The sequence below is a fragment of the Falco punctatus genome (genome assembly GCF_963210335.1).
Source record: "Falco punctatus genome assembly, chromosome: 13".
In the NCBI taxonomy this organism is placed as follows: domain Eukaryota; kingdom Metazoa; phylum Chordata; class Aves; order Falconiformes; family Falconidae; genus Falco; species Falco punctatus.
The window spans coordinates 13,248,994-13,265,372 of NC_137593.1; the positions used below are offsets into that span (position 1 = coordinate 13,248,994).

General features: G+C 47.1%; 1 protein-coding gene across 3 annotated transcripts in view; it reads right to left on the reverse strand.

The window, feature by feature from the left end:
* P3H2 (prolyl 3-hydroxylase 2) overlaps window positions 1-16,379 on the reverse strand; it is an 84,475-nt gene that overhangs the window by 7,938 nt on the left and 60,158 nt on the right. For all 3 annotated transcript variants that reach the window (XM_080409430.1, XM_080409432.1, XM_080409431.1), the window contains exons 2-8: window positions 9,586-9,732; window positions 8,469-8,658; window positions 5,570-5,701; window positions 4,254-4,396; window positions 2,692-2,781; window positions 2,166-2,206; window positions 1,593-1,687 (exon numbers count right to left, since the gene is read on the reverse strand). In XM_080409430.1, the coding sequence (XP_080265556.1) occupies window positions 1,593-1,687; window positions 2,166-2,206; window positions 2,692-2,781; window positions 4,254-4,396; window positions 5,570-5,701; window positions 8,469-8,658; window positions 9,586-9,732 (838 nt within the window). The remainder of the gene's footprint in view (window positions 1-1,592; window positions 1,688-2,165; window positions 2,207-2,691; window positions 2,782-4,253; window positions 4,397-5,569; window positions 5,702-8,468; window positions 8,659-9,585; window positions 9,733-16,379) is intronic.

The window sequence follows — 16,379 nt, forward strand, 5'->3', positions numbered from 1 at the left end:
TTCTTGTTGCTCCATAATAGCATTTATTATAAATGCAGCTGGATCACAAACAGGACTCTGAATTCCAGACCCCTGGCACTCTCCAACTCAGGGCTGAGTTTTCCCCCTCGGATGTTGCTCTCCCCCAGCCGTAAGCATGTGAGGGATGAACCTGGAAGGCATCACTCACCACTTCCCCAGTTCCTTCTGTTCCTCCCAGGGAACCAGCGGGGCTGCCCTGTGCTGTGAACACTGAACCCTTGTACCACACTGGTGCGCACTCCTGGCTGCCCTCCTTGCCCTCACCGCCTCTAAGCACCAGCAAAGAGAGAGACCCGTTCCCCTGTGTATGCTCTGTGAAAAACACCCCAAGAAACTGGGGATCTTTTTGGGCTTTTGGGAGTGAAGGAAATGGCAGAAAGGAGGAAGGGGGAAGGAGAAAAGTACAAAAGAGAAGTACAAAATTAAAAAGGGGTTTTCGTTTTCTCTTTTGGCCTTTTCTTTTTCCAAGTGAAAAGAGAGAAAGAAAAAAAGACAACAGAGAAAGGAAGCTGCTGGATGGACAAAAATTCCATTTTCTTTTTGAATGGTTTCAGTTTTCTTTGTAAACTGGAAACATTCTGCAACTAAACCAGAACAAAGGCAGAGAGAGAAGAAAAAACAGAGAAAGACACACTCTGAAATAATTTGGTTAGAGAAAGGCAAACAGGCCAACACATATAAATCAACCAGCTCTTGGCTTAAGCAAGCTCTACAGCATCTTTCTGCGGTATTCACCTATTTTATGTATGGCTAGGGAAGGGATAACAATACTCTGAACATAACGCTAAGCAGCTGGGGACAACTTGGGCCATGGAAAGCTGTGAAATTCCCCAAAAAGTGCAACCATCCATTGCATTACAGGGAGGTTTAATTGTCTGCTGCTGTGGAGCTGGCCCACTGGAGACACAAGATGCCTCCTGGCTTGAGATGACATTGTTTTGCAGTGAGGAGAATGCTTTGGTATTTGGCTACAATACAGTTTTTCAAAATTGTTATGGGGGAAATCTTGTCTGTAGTAGAAAATGTTATGGTATCTTCTTTGGTCGCTGAAAATGTGCTGAAATTAGTTGAAATATCTGCCGACAGGCCCTAAAACCAAGTGATTTGATATAAACCAAAACATGAAATAACTAGCCAGTCTGCAAACAGAAATGTTTTTTAATATGGTGCTATCCAGCACATTTAGCAAAGCCAAACCAAAGTTCCCAAACCCTAATGCCTCCAGCATCCATCCTTCAGCAGCCTAGACAACAGGGAACATTTAAATCTTAAAAGTACTTGGGGAAAAGACTACTGGTTGCTGGTGCTACCTTCCCCATGGTGAGCAGGACCCAGCTCCACATCTCATGGCTCTCTAATGAGCAGCTCAGCAGGTGGGAAAAGCAAGCCCAAGAGCAGAGCAGTGCCCAGAAATGCTGTGACAGCATTGACAATTTCTCTGTCTCTTAAACAAAACTTCAACCTCTTCAGACAGGATTGGCCCTCATTACTCAGCGGCCAGCCTTTGCAGTCTGTAGCCTCTAGTGACAGAAGAAAACCTGATTTTCTTGAAACATCTTCATCAGACTTACCCTCCTTCAACTCTCGATCTGGCTTTGGCATGGGTTTCTTTGCCAGGGACAGCCGTGGCCCATCCTCTGGTTCACTGCTAATACTTGATGGGACACTGAGGAGCAAGAGAGAAGAGGAACATCATGACTTAGCCACGGGTCTCCAGTTCTGGGAACAGTCTGGTTTGCACTCTTCGGAAACCAATACATGGGAAAAACGGGCAAACTGGTACTTTGTGCAAATATCACAACCATACAAGTAGCAGCCCCCACCCTGTCCTGTGGCAAACTGAGTTTTTCTGGAAATGGGAACAACAGTTTCCACCAGCAGCGCACAGACACCAACAAACTGGAACAGCACCACTTGCCTTATCGACCAAGTTCCCTCTAGAACCTTTCTAGTTTTGAGGCACTCAGCTAAAATAAGGTGCTTGTGGGAATGTTTGTAATGGTAAGGGGCAAAGGGCCCTAATTCCACCATGATGGTGTGCTGGCATGGATGGGCAGCACCCTGTAAGTGGCAGGCTGGTACCCCATCATGGGCACATCCCCTTCACCCCACTGTGGGTTCACCTGAGGTGGGTGGTGGCTCACCTGTGCTCATCCTGGCGGGCGCCGTACCTGTTCCAGTAGTTCTGTGGGAAAAGAGAGAAGTCATGCTTCTTAATTTAATGCTCCTGCTGAAACCAGGAAACTACCCGCTCTGCCTTGCACCCGGGGACATCAGGCAGCCTCTCTAGTGTGGAACCATCCCACACAACTTTGGGCAATTGCCCGGAGTCATCAAATTGAAAATGTAACCCCAACCCAAATGGCATTATATGGTGAGTACAGAGGGAGTCTGGCTTGCCCAGCCTTCTCTGTCCCACCCCACCACCACAGAGCAGTGGCTGAGACACAGCCAGGCACTGCGGCAGGAGAGAGGGACTAGGCTGCGCCTGCATCTCCTTCACCCTGGGAATGGCTGCCTTCCTTGCTCTGCCACTTTCCCATAGGGAACAAACCAGACAAAGACCCAGCTCCTGAGTCACCTACACAGGACTCGCTTTATAGGAATGGGAAGGGGGGAGCTGGTCCTGCAGCTCCTAAAGGTCCTTGCCATAGCAGACCCAGGCATTACCGGCTCTGTGTAGGTGTATCCCAGGCCGGCTGCAGCCACCTGCAAGAGGTGAGACTCCAGCTTATGGCGCCGCAGCAGCGTTTTTGCTTCCTGAAAAGAAGAGGAAAAGGGGAACAGTTGCACATCTATCTTGCACGTGACACAGGCAACACACTTCTGCTTCAAGAGGGGTTTGCTTTTCCTGCAACACCACAGATCCTGTGGGGCAAGGGATCCTTGGATCATGCCTTAGACCAACCCTGGACACAGGGCTGAGCCACTCACCATGTTACAGAAGGGGAGGTGTTCAGCAACCATTCAGGAAGCCTGAACACCCAAAATACATGTCCACAGCTGGCAGAAAGTGCTGAGCACCTTGGAAAGCATCTAGATATCTGGGCAAGAGGCTGGCCAGAGAAGGCCCAGCTCCAGAACAGGAGGCAGGTCCAGGCTGGCAGAGCAGGGACCCTGGCTGGGCTGTGCCTTGGTGCCCCATCCGCAGCGCAAAGCCCACAGCCTGGTGGTGGGTGGGCTGCAGCATCGCAGCCTGTGACACTCAGGGCACTCCGACAGGGACCACAAAGCACAGCAAGCTGGAAATCATCCATCAGAGGGCCTTTTTTTTTAAGAATTTGTAAACAAAACACTGGGGGGGGGGTGTCTTTTAGAAAATTACTTTGCAAAGCAAAAATTATTTTCTTTTTAATGGAAAACTTCAAAACACTGGAAACAATGAAATGTTTTTGTCAACTTCAGGTTTTTTCCTAGACTCACTTTGCAAGGAGAAACGATAATTGTTCTTGTTTTCTTTTTTATCACTTCCCTTCTCGTTTTTAGACTTTTATCAAATTCACCTTGATATTCCTGGAAATCAAGGAATTCCAAAGTGGAGGAAAATCCAATTCCTGCCTACCCTCTGCTTATGGTGCCAGGGGAATAAGCCTCAGCAGGGCTATGATGGGATGGGAGGAACTTCTCCTCTTCTGCATCGTGAGAAAGGCAGCCCCAGGGCCACAGATAAAGGCTGCCTGGACCAGAGAGGAAGCCTGTCCTGCTGGGTGACTGAACACGTACTGCTTGGTTGTTTGACCCCAGCCTAACCCTGTGATAGCAAAGTTACCCCCCGCAGAACAGGCTGAGCACTGGACTCAAGCTCAGTGACTTGAGAGTAACACTGACATCCCAGCCTCCCCCTGGGAAAGAGATATTTCTCAGCCCTTTCTTAATGGAGGTTGCCCTCTGCTCAGTGCTTGATTGCACTCCTCCTCCACATCCCCTTTGCAGCACTGAATGAGAGGAGGGTTTGTGCTGTTGAGGCACTCGGTCATTGCCCTCCCTGCTCTTGCTTGGGCTTTGCTAAGCTGAAGACTCCACTGAAAGAAGCAGCTGCCCTCCAGCTTCCCCCCTACACCAGTGACTCTGGACTTGCACCCTGACAATTCGCATTGCCAGTTAGTCCAGCATCTCCGCATCTGTTTTCAGAGTGGTCCCACTGTGGGAAAGCTGCCAAGCTGCTTTTATTTCCAGCTGATGCTTTTGTTAAAGCCTCCTGCCAAGGGCTCTTAGATGACACTCACTCTCACCTTTCTGGGTTTGATGGTGTGTGGATCCATTGTACCTTCCAAGAGGCCCTCATAATAACCTGCGTTCTCCAAGACATCTTCATCGTCTGGGTGGAAGAGGAGGTAGGTCTTGGCACACTCCAGGGCTTTTACGTAGTCACCAACTGGGAGGCAACACAACAGTTGTCAGGGGGGCAGAGGAGGCACAGCCCCACCAGCAGAGCTGGGGGCTCACACAGAGCACGGCGGGGCAGAGTCAGGGAGGGCAGCCCGCAGAGGGGGAGGGCACAGCCTGAGCTCTCCATCGGCTGCAGGGTGAGCCCAGCACTTTACAAGGCTTTTTTGATGCAACTTTGTCTTAACTACTCCATTTCATTGACAGGGAAACTGAGGCACATAAACACAACTTCTCTACAGTCATGCACAGGTTGGATAGTATCCAAACTGGATCCCGCTGGATGGGCAGGATGTGGATGCTGCCCGGCAGCAAACCGCCTCTCTTCTGTGCAGCGTCTCTCAGGGCTCTGGGGGGGGGGGTTACCCACCACATTAAACCTCTAATCGGGCAGAGGAATAAAAAAAGCCTGTACACCACACACAAAATGCTGCTGACTCCTCAAGCTTTCTTCCCATTGCATTGACAAATGAAGAAGCTTTATGTTCCAGTACCAATTTCGACCCTCACACATTCTGCCCTTTTCAGGAAAGAGCTCTTAGCACAAGCCTGAGATAGCAGAATTCTGTCTGAGTTTTCTTTTCTGCCACAGAACATAGTAAAATACCATACAGGACCACACAACGGGCAGTATTTTATATCACTGCCAACCTCTGATATTTTGCAATGCTGCCGACTCCTGCAACTTTACTGAGAATCTTAAAATATTTGGTAATTAGGAAAAATTGGCATCTTGGGGTAAGCTTGGCCTGACTTGTATATCTGTTATATATTAACTTAGAAAATGTATTAATTGGTTTCAGAAAATGTGAAACATATAAATCCCCAGACCTTTAATATCAAAAGGCAAATGAAAGGACCCTAAAAAAGCATGATTTATTTAAAGAAGAATAATGTTTAAGCTAAAAGTTGGGGGTTTAAAACCTGACTGATGATATAAAACTTTCACAAAAATACGTAAATTGCATTTCAGTCAAGCTAACTTTTGAAGAGACAATTTCCAACGCTCCTTGCTTCCTGACCCTTTCAGACCACACCACTGCATCACTGTAGCGCAGACAACGTGGGGATATATCCTGATTTCCACATGAAACAATTCAAACTTGTACAAAATGTAGCAAAACCCAGCAAGCGCTACTAGGAACAGAAAAATAGCCTTTACCTCTGTAATAGGCAAACTGCAAGTAGTCATAATGGAGGGGAAGGAAATTTTCGATGGGCGAGATACGGCCTGAACGCGTGGCGAGCTCTCGGACACAGTCATGTTTGCAGGCCAGGACTTGCATGTAGTGGTCTGTCAAGAAAAGAGAGAGATGTTCTGAACTGAGAAGGATGGTGACGGTGCTGAGACGGGGACAGACAAAGGTTAAATCTCCCCAACTGAGAGACATGCAACTCATGCTGCTCTGGTCCAGCAGGTGACTGTGCATCTAGAGGAAGAGCTCAGACTCCTTCCCAAAGTCAACAGAGAGCTGCTGTCATGCTTTTACCCCCTTGAGAAACGCCTTTCTCCTTCTGTCATCTGTAGAGGGAGCCTGAGCATCTCTTTTAGGTGCCGGGAGCTGCTGCTTCTGCCCAGGAAAGCTGGATGGGTGCAGGGACGTGCAGGTGGCAGGTAGCTCTTCAACCCCAAGCGCAAAACCGAAGGCAAAGACACCCACAATGCAAGCGGAGATGCGAAGACAGGGTGGCCACGTGTGCTGCCACATGAAAGCCATCTCCACACCCCCTTCCTTCAGCTCATCTTTAATCCTCCCCTTTCTGCAGCAAGAAAGCTCCCGAGGGCATGGGGAGATCTAGGTAAGAGGGGTGGTTGCAACTTCTCAAGCCTGGCAGAGCAAGGCACCAGCACCATGAGTCTGAAAGGTCTGAGGTGCAAATATTGGCAGCACAATCCTCGTGTCTGCTGCTTCTCAAAGATGAGGTATTTCCCAGGGAAATGCAAGCACGTGGTAAACTTCTGCCATTAGCAAGGTTTCTTAATTGGTGGGAGTCCACAATATAGGCGTTGTATCAGCTGTACAATTTTGAAGCCAACACTGACATCTGATTCCAGTTTGGAGCCTTTGCTGCAATGCGCTTACAAATCTCCTTTGCTTGCTCTGTCTCTGTACACCATTAAAAATCTTAAGAAACAAACACAGGCTTGAAAAAAAACAACCATATGCTCAGCTACCAAAGCATTTCTCAGAGCTGCCAAAAAAACAGCCTGAGGAATTTGCAATGAAAGCAAGTGGAAACTCAAAACAGTCCCCATTTGCTCTGGGCAGGTAGTCCGAGTAGTTATCTGATTTACCATACGCATCCAGGGTATTACGTTAAGAAAAGCAAGAAGGAAAAGGACATAAAAAATGTTGTAATTTAAACCTATTTAAGCATCCTAGACCTGGAATAATCCATCACTGAGAAGCACTGCTTTTCCTTGGTACTGTCAAGGTGCCTTCAGAAACAGGCTACATAGACTGGAATCAGTTCACTGAAATGCATCTGTCCCTGGGGTGGAGAGGTTAGAGCGAGAGTGTTTCAACCTCCTGCAGCAGCACAGCTGACCAGTCAGCTTGGGATTGAAATGAGAAATGCATTTTGAAGAAACTTAAACTCTCTTTTCTTGGTGTTTCCTGCTGAAACATCTGGGGCTGAGTGCCCTGGACCCAGGGGTAAACTCTGGATTATGCTGTCCTGTACGGAACCACGTAGTTCCCTATAGCAATGCAGTAGCACTACTTATCTTATTTCTCTCGGTGTGCCTTCACTTCCCTGAATGGCTCTGGGTTTGGAGTTGTTATTCCCAGGCATATCTGACCAAGCCAAGTCACAGCACTTTGCTGAGACCATCCGGCTTGGTCTCGCTCCCAAGTGACCACACCATGACCACATCTGTGCTCCATATGGCTCAGCGCAGAAACATCTCTGCTCACTGGAGCTACACTCGATTTGAACAGCACGGAAACAATTTAACAGAGACCAAAACCTGTTTGACGAGCAGCAAGCAGCTTTCAGTGAGAAGGAAGGTAGGTTTTCTTTGCCACTGAAGGCTGCTCTCTTGGAGGGTTTGTTACGGTCCTTGGTCTCCTGGTCACAGCTTTAACAGCAGGCATGATCAGCTGACAGCTACACTAGTACTAGTTCAGCCCTTACAACACTTCTCAAATTTTTTGCATGGGTAAATAAACCCAACAAAGGCAGCTTCCCATCCGGTATGTTGGTGGTTTCTCATCTTGGTTGTTTCAATTAGATTTCCCGTCTCGACACAAACAGAATTATGCAAAACCAAAAAACAATCTGCATCTGAGTAAAGTATTTTCCACACAAGAAGCGAAACTCCAGAGCCTGATGTGACTCCAAGACCATGAGCAGATAAATAAGATTGCTGTCACCAAACAAACCTTAATTTATTGCTCTTCTTTCCCTTACGACTAATTAAATGTAATCTCATTTCTACTGAGAATGAACTGTTTTAATCCCCTCTGGCTCAGAGCCACACATGCAAATCTGAAGATTACATAGCAACGTTCAATTCTCTCCAGAGATCTCAGTCAAGATCATAATTAGATGGGCCTCCACTAATGACAAATCCATCCCTTTTTTCCATACACTATCTATATTCTGAGCCTTTTTGGCAACTTTCCTGGACATCTGGAGCATGGCCAAGAGGACTCTGCTGCTCTCTTCATATACACTGGCAAACAGAGAAAATACAGAGGCCAGCAACGTCTAGATCCCAGTGAGATATGTGAGACCATGTACACGGGGAAACTGAGGCAGTTTATGTTAAAGCACCTATACTTCCAGCTCTTAGAGGAAAGCTGCAAATGCTCCACACATCTGAAAATGCAATTCTTCTAGCCCAACTTCTGTTCAAGACCAAAACGAGATGTTCTGGTTCCCTGCCCTCTGGATTTGCATTTTCTTGCCTTTCAAGTGCCTCTTGCAGCGTTACTCACCAGCTGCAGTGATGGAAAGGAAGACGCTTCACCAAATCCAGTCAAAGGCCCAAACTTAATAATTAAAATCATTGCAGGGCCAAGGGAGAGAACTCTAAAGGCACAAGATGATCGCACCTGCAATAGCTTCATAGAGGCCAGCCTTATATTCCAGGTACTCGTGCTCCTCAAATCTCTGAGGTCCCTCGCACATGATCTGGCAGTCTTCATCCTCGGAGTAGTACCCTTTCAGTGCACGCTCCAAGAACTCAATGGCCAGCTCGTATTCCTCTTTGTCGTAGTGCTTTACTCCAGCACTGTAGTCCTCCTGCAAAGTAGGTAGGCAGAAGAGAAGACTGTGAGTGGGCTACACCGCTTGGATCACAGCATCCTGCCCTTGCCAATTACAGGTGCTTCTCAAAAGAAGGTACAAGCAGGCAGGGACACAATGATCTCCCCAGGTACCTACCAGATGTAAGCAGTGTGTACCAAACCATGTCTAAGCCATCAGTGGACTTTTGGACCAGTGGAACCTCGTAAAGCTGTCTAAATGCTCTTCTGAACTCCTCCATACTTAGGGAATCCTCAGTGCCACTGCTGGATTATGTATTATGTGAAAAAACATTCTTTGTTTTTTACCCTCCTACCCAACAACTAAGCTGAATGCTAAGGGAAAAGACTGCTCTTGACCCAGGCAGATCTGTCTTAGAATGGCCCCTAACGAGCACCTCCATTAATTACACCAAACAGCCATTCCTGCTTCCTTATGTCTTCTGAAATCAGAAAGCTGGGGGTGGCCCTGGCATTTGTGTTGGGCTTTTGCTTTGGGGAGGCAGAAAAATCTGTCACTCTCCTGCCTGCCAACCTGCACCCTCACAGCCACTCACGTGCATGTACCCTGCCAAGGTGGGAGAACCCAGCTCAAAAGAAACACACGTAAACCAAGTCAGTGCCCATGAGGCATCCAACAAAGCTGCCTGCTGGTGCACGTTCTCAGCCATGGATGACCCCAGAGCTCCCTGAAGAGATGGACCAGGCTGGGGACACAGCCATCGAACAAAGAGCAGAGTACCCTGAAAAAGCAGGAGCTGGCTTGTCTTAAAGGATAGCGCTGAAAGGGAGAGTTTATTTTGCTGTATTGTAATATGGACCTCAGAAATAATCTCCCCATTCATTAGATGATGCTCTCTTGGCCTCTTAGATCTCTCCAGACCGCCTGACACTTCACACAGGCACCTCTTTAGCTCAGACTCACCATGTGCTGCCTGGCCTCCCGGTCAATCAAGCTGACTTTCCCTGATGTGGTCTTGTAGTTCTCGATGTCCTGCTGTATCTCCATGTGCTCAGGGTTTGCCATAAAGAAGGTGTGAGCTGCATTTGCTGCCTCCTCCAGCTTGTTCAGCTGTAACAAGATAAGAAAGACCAAGTGAGCTGGTGACGTAGGACAGTGAGCACAGCAGTTTATGCTGCACCCTCTGACATCTATACCTCTGACACCCTTTTGACACCACTGGACTGGGCAATGATGGGATAACCAAGGAAACCCTGCACACAGAGGCTCAAGAAAAGTGCTGGAATGAGAGGAAAGCCCACTGCAAGGGAAATTGGAAGAGCTGGAGTTCCTGAGAGCCAGACAGGTCACTTATCCGTCTGCAACATGGTCTATTGGTGATGGAGTCCAGCCTAGTTTCCAGCTGCACATCCTCTGAACTCAGCTACTCCAACCCCCTGCACAGTCCCAGCTGGAGAGATGCTCTCATGAGATACAAAGTAGAGAGAGGAGGGGAAAGCAGCTGCTGTGACTGCTCTCTCTACAAGCCCTAGAGGCTGAGCTACGTCCAGGCTAAGGGCTTCTACTTGTAAATTGGATCTTGGGATAATTTGTTAAGCTCAGCTGTGTATAGCTGCAAAGGGCCAGACTCTGCTGACAGTGGCAGAGATATAAAGAGGAGTTTATCTTGGTATATAAAGTCACTTTGGATTTAGAGATTCAGAACTGACACCAGACATTAGTTTCACCCTGACAAAAGCCTCATGAATAAACAAAAATGTTAGTGCTAAATACACCCACGGCAGCTGCCAGAAGCTCAGAGAGCAGGGCAGATGTTCAGGTGAAACATCTGCATGACCCAGCAGGAGAGAAGCCACTTCCATGGCTAATGCACTTGCTCCTGAAAGAAAGCCAACACTACTGAGTGCTGGCAAGGTGCAGAGTCAGGCCCCTGGGATACATTTGCAGTCTGAGCAGGCTCAGTCAAGCTTATTAGCCAGGACCAAGCTAATGCTAGCCCTGGCAAGGCTGTGTCCAAGTGTTCTCCTTGATAGTGAAACCCACATGGCACCTGTGCCACTGCTGCTAGGCTCCTCCTGAGGCAGCGGAGCCAGCAAGCTCAGGCACGTCTACGCTATGCTGCCATCACGGTACAGCAGCTCACCTGCAGCAGCCTGTGCACGTAACCCCTGGCCAACTCGACTGGCAAAATGATGGGAACTGAAAGAGAGACCTGCAGAGAAGCACGAGCTTCACACCCTGTTATCTTAAGCCTGGAGCAGGGCAGAGGTGAGGTGTTGGCCTGTTCATCTCTGGGAGACAACAGCAGCTTCCTCGGGGCTCCTTAACACTGCATTGATACTTGTATGCACTTACTGAGCACCAGCTATAGCTTGCCTTTCAGCCAAGCCATGAGAAACATCCAAAACCTCTTTCAGTGAGCCCCTGTAAACTGTCTCGTACCCTGTGTATCTCAGGGGCTCAGAGAGGACATACAAACACTCATCACCAGCCAGGCATATAAGTAGTTTCACCTCTGACACATGATTGCCTTCAGAGATCTGGCTGAACTGTCAATTGCCTGAGCAGCCACCTTGTCAGCAGGTTGCCCATTACTTCCGCAGAGGTGTTTGCAACCGTCTTTAAAATTAAATTATACATCCGATAACACATGAACTCCTGTTGAACCAAGTGGGATTGACATCTGAGTGAAATCACGAGGCCTTCTCCTTGAGGGATGTCCTGCATATGTATATCTTACAGCAATTTTGAACGCACAGCTTGTGAAAGCTTTGTGGTGAAATACTAAGGGAAAAAATGCAAAGGATTTGCTCAGGGCACTTGGCTGCAGCAACAGTACAGCAAGAAGTCCTTTTTTATGCTGAACAGTGCTCTGAGTAGGAATAGCTGGAGTGGGGCAAGAGCAACAGGTTCAATTTGACTAGACAAGGAGAGTCCCCCTGGAAGCACCCAGCCCACACCAAAACACTCAGCAAATCTGCTCCTGTTTGGAAAGCAGGGCTGTCTGCCAGGGTTAATAAAACAGCCCAGTTGTTTAACTAGCAGAATGATGCCTCCTTTCCTACTGCACATAAAGCCTGGCAAGACTCGGGAGAATCCAGGAGGAAGATATGCATTATTTTGCAAGGTAACCCTCTCTAAGGGCAGTGTGGAGGGAGCATGTTTTGGCTGCAAAGGAAGCAGCTGATGTCCTTTGAATTGTGACTCCCAAACACAATTTCTAAGTGGCAAATATTTAAAAATTACTGTAACAGGTTTCCTTTGGCTGTTACTTAAACCAAAGTGGAATTAGAAAGCAAGCATTTCAGCAAGTTGCTGAAAACAATTTTGGCCTTAAAGAAAAAGGTATAGATAGCTGACAGTGATTGGGAGCCCAATTTAAAGGCAAGGGAAGCAGGGAAGATGCAGAGCACAGCAGGACACGCACTGAGCCTCCTGGCATGCAGCAAATCCCCCAGAGAAGCGCCCAGCACTTTCTTCTGGGCTGTTTAGATTAGGACTGGTGCAAACACAGTCTGCAGAGCAAACAAGCGGGCTACCATGAGTCAAACTGGTGGCAACTGGAGATACCATAGCTGTGGACAATCACTGGCTGAGCTTGTCAGGGATGCCTGGGTGATTCTGTTAGGGAGCCACTGAATGGAAGCAGACACCCAAATCTACCAGGGGATTTGTGAAACTGACACTTTGATATCAGACAAGCTGTTCCAGACACACTCTCACATTGCTTGCTGGGGCATGGAAATGTTTTAAAAGCAGGTGCTCATCTACATGAAGACCCTTTGGAGGAAAAGCCCAGCCATCACCACGGGGCCAGACCCATGCCAGGCAGGTGCTCTCTTAAACCCCCTCTGCTGCTCCGCAGCTCCAGCACAACCAAAATTGCTTGTGCAGTTCCCAGAAAGGCCAGGGCAGAGCTGGCCGAAGAAGCACGCGTGAATACCTCCAAAAGGAAGATGAAAGCTCCAGTCAGATGGCATTTCAGTCCACTCCCCAGATCTGCCCTTTGAACACCAAAGCACCACTGTGTTGCAGTGCCCACAGAAATGCAAAAAATTTGCCTTGTGTAAACTTCAGAAGTTTTTCAGGATTTTCTCTGTGCTGACAACATATACAGGGAAGCCAGCTTTTACTGCAAAAACAAGATCTATTCCAGTCCTTTGCTTGGAGTTTTCCTAAGGACATCACGCTCCAGAGTAACCCCTTGGCTTCCCAGCAGGCAAGCAAAATTACTATAGGAAATTTTTATCCAGGGCAGCACACAAAAAAAAAAAAGCCAAACACCTTCACTGTAGGAATTATTTTTTTTTTTTTAAAAAGGGACATTCCTGTTCAGAAATATACATCCCACCCCAAAAAACCTTGTTCTACCGTAATCCCATCCTGGAAAAGCTCATCACAGCTGGACAGCATCTGATACAGGATAAAGGACAGACCAGAGCATCTCACGATGGGAATTTTCAGGTCATGCCAAGTGTAGGTGGGACTGCCACTGCAACTGGTAATTAGAGAGGTCGGTCGAGATGGGGCAAGAGGTTTGTTATGGACACATGAGCTGCTGACCTGATCCAGAGGACTGCTATTAAGCTACTATTTGAGCTGCTCGGGAGAACTGCATTCTTCCATGCCACACCACACATTTCTATTCCCAGACAGCATCCTGTCTGTGCAGACTTAAAAGGGACCAAATGCATTTCAGCAAGGGTACTGCTTGTACCTTTGGGTACTGGGAACTGGCCCCTCAAGACGCAAGCTGCAACAGTCTCTTGTAGGATGTTCTTTTTTCCTTCGGTTCTAGCTCCTTTTCAGAAAACTGTCAAAAACTGTCACAAATCCTAGGATGGTCTTAGTTCTTCCTGGGTAACATCCACCCAGTGAGATAGAAAGAGTCTGGTTCCTAGCCACAACACAAAATCCCTTTCCCACCCTCCAAACAGGGCTCATACTGTGTCTAGTCCCGCCGGCTCTTCACAGCAGAGATGACCTTTGGAGTTTGCTAAGTGAACTCAAAGCAGAACATTTCAGCTCAACACTTTTCAATCTATCATGTCTCATATTTGCCTTAAAAACATTCAAGTAACACAAAGAAGCCAACAGCTGCTAGGTTTTGCAGAGTTTTTAAGTGGATGCGTGCACATAAAAGCAAATTCCTAACTGGTAAGACACATTCACAGTCTAGCACTGACATTAATTATGAAACACTCTGGGGGAGCTTTTGCCAAAAACACTCTGAATTCACAAGGAGCAGGATATTTTGGTATTTAAAGGTCTGGGCTGGGACTCAGGACACCTGGACTCAGTTCCTGGCCCTGTCTCAATCTCACTGTGCAGCCACTGGGAAAAAACATTTTATTTTCTTTGCGCCTGACTTTCCATTGTTTTAAATGAATAACAATGAAAATAATAGCATTTCTCCTACAGGGTAATAATTTTGTTTATTTAGATGGCAAGCAGCTCAGGGACTGTAAGCATAGCAAGCATATAACACAAGGGGATTTTGATCTTTGTACAACCATCGCTAAATGAAAATCAGCAAGGAAAAAATGACAACTGGAGGATCACAACCTTAGTACGTGCTCTAAGGTCTGCTTGTTCACCCCACTGGAATAAGATTGCTGGGTTATTGCTGCAGCTTTGCACCAAACCCTGTGTATTTCGGCCAGAAAGGACACATGAATTCACACCACCAGCACTGAGAGAGCCCTGGGAACACCCTGTCGGTTTTGATCTTACCAAGCCAATGGCTAGAGCCAAGAAGGGGAAAACACAGAACTTAAGTGCTGATGGGTTTTGACACTGAACATATTTTTTTCCCTCATTCAAATATTAGGAGTGTTTCATTTCACAGAAAAACAGGGAAATTATTTCAAGCAGCAAAACCTCAGATTAAATTGCAAATGCAAATTTCGTTCCCATCTGGGACAGCGCTGGCCTGGACTTCAGTGGGACTGTGACTCCCAGTCTGCTGTAGTGGCTTGGATTAGGAAGGCTGTTTTAAACTGGAGCGTTAAACAGGACCAAACACAGGCTGGAGAAAGGACCTTGAGTGAACATCTTGAACATCACTACACAATTGATGCCAATTCTCATTGATAACCATGAAGAAAATCCTTTATGGAACTTCCAGGGGCTGTTCATTGACATTCTGGTACCTGTTGAGCTATGTATCAGCCAGTAAACTCCATGCCAAGCAATCTAATTTGTACCTGTAGTACCACTGTCACCAACCTGCCATGCTTAGGAAATAAACTGCCTCACTGGAACACGTCTAACTTGCTGTTTGATTTTATCATCACTTCAGCTGCTCCATCCCTCAAAGAGAAACACGGAGGATTTACCTCATCACTGATGCCTACCCGAAAACAGCTCAGGCTGGCTCAGCTCCACGTGCAAGCACATGCTCTGAATTCACGCTTGCCCTCACTATTTGCTGATGAATGAATTCTGACCAAAGCCCCTCTCATACCAGCTGCTCAGCAGGCTTGCATAAACCCCTAGCCCCTTCCTTAGGACACACCATACAACAGCACTCTGGGTTAGCTACGACCCTAAACTTGCAGTCCTGAAAGTTTGCTCTGTAGTGCTTGGCAGTGAGGATAACGAAGCAGAACAGGTATTGTGCCAGGGCTGTGGGATGAGCATCACACAGCTTTACAGTCCACTCATGCAGCTGGGGGCACAGTGTGCCGTACCACCACCACTTTGCTTATGTTGAACACTGACATAGTGCGTTTTATGGAGAGAAACAGCTATAGACAGAACACATACAGGTATTCAGGTGCTTCCAGCTCATCCTGAAGTTCTCACAATGAAAACAAGCATAAAAGAAGTGCAAAAGTCAGAGGATTTTAGAGACAGTGTAGCCAAAGCACTATTGATTCTGACTGCTTGAGACAAGGAGTCACAGCGCATGATATAACCAAGACCTCAGACTATTTTTCACAATGAGTTCCCATTTTGTTTAACTTATTACCAGATACTGGCAACTGTCATGCGTTCTATGTGACAGTCATAATCCAGCCTGGTTCTGTATTAACATATCTTCAGCACATAAGACATCGTTTGAATGAAAACAACTTTTTGGGGAGGGGAAGAGAAGTAAGACTTATGCACTGGAAAATGTGTCAGATCCCTCAAAACTCCTGCGTTTCTTGCCATGCCAAGGCTGGAGCTACCTGCACATAACCTCAGTTAATTGCTAAGTGCATGAGCTTGGCATGGAGCTTGTGAGAAAAAATTTCAAACCATTCAGCTGACCTAAAAAATAAAGCCTCAAACCTCCCAGACAACTCCTGGTTTGCTGAACAGATATTGTTTTTTTAAACTTTTCCATAGTTCCACTGCTGCTGTGTTGTATCAAAGGCTTAGCGCACTGGGCTCTGCAGAGGAGGGAGGCTCTGGAGTCAGTAAGCACAGATAACAAGGCAAATAAAAGGTTCAATGTCATGAAGGATTAATCTCGCCATGTCTGTGCAGAGCTTACTGCCTGGGTGAGTAGCAGCAAGTAGCAGTGAGATGGCTATAAATAGCATGTGACCTCGTCTCAACTATTTTATTATTGCAAATAGAGAAGGAAGAAATTCTCCAGAGAAGTTAATCAGGAAATTTTCCTTCTGCTGATGGGATTGCACATTTGCAGAAAGATGCTTGAGCTGTCTGCAACCCACAACAGCACCCACTGACCCCACAGAAACACCAGGATATGGCAGAAGAGGACCTTAGTCAAGTGTAGGAAATAGGTACCAAGTGACAAAGAC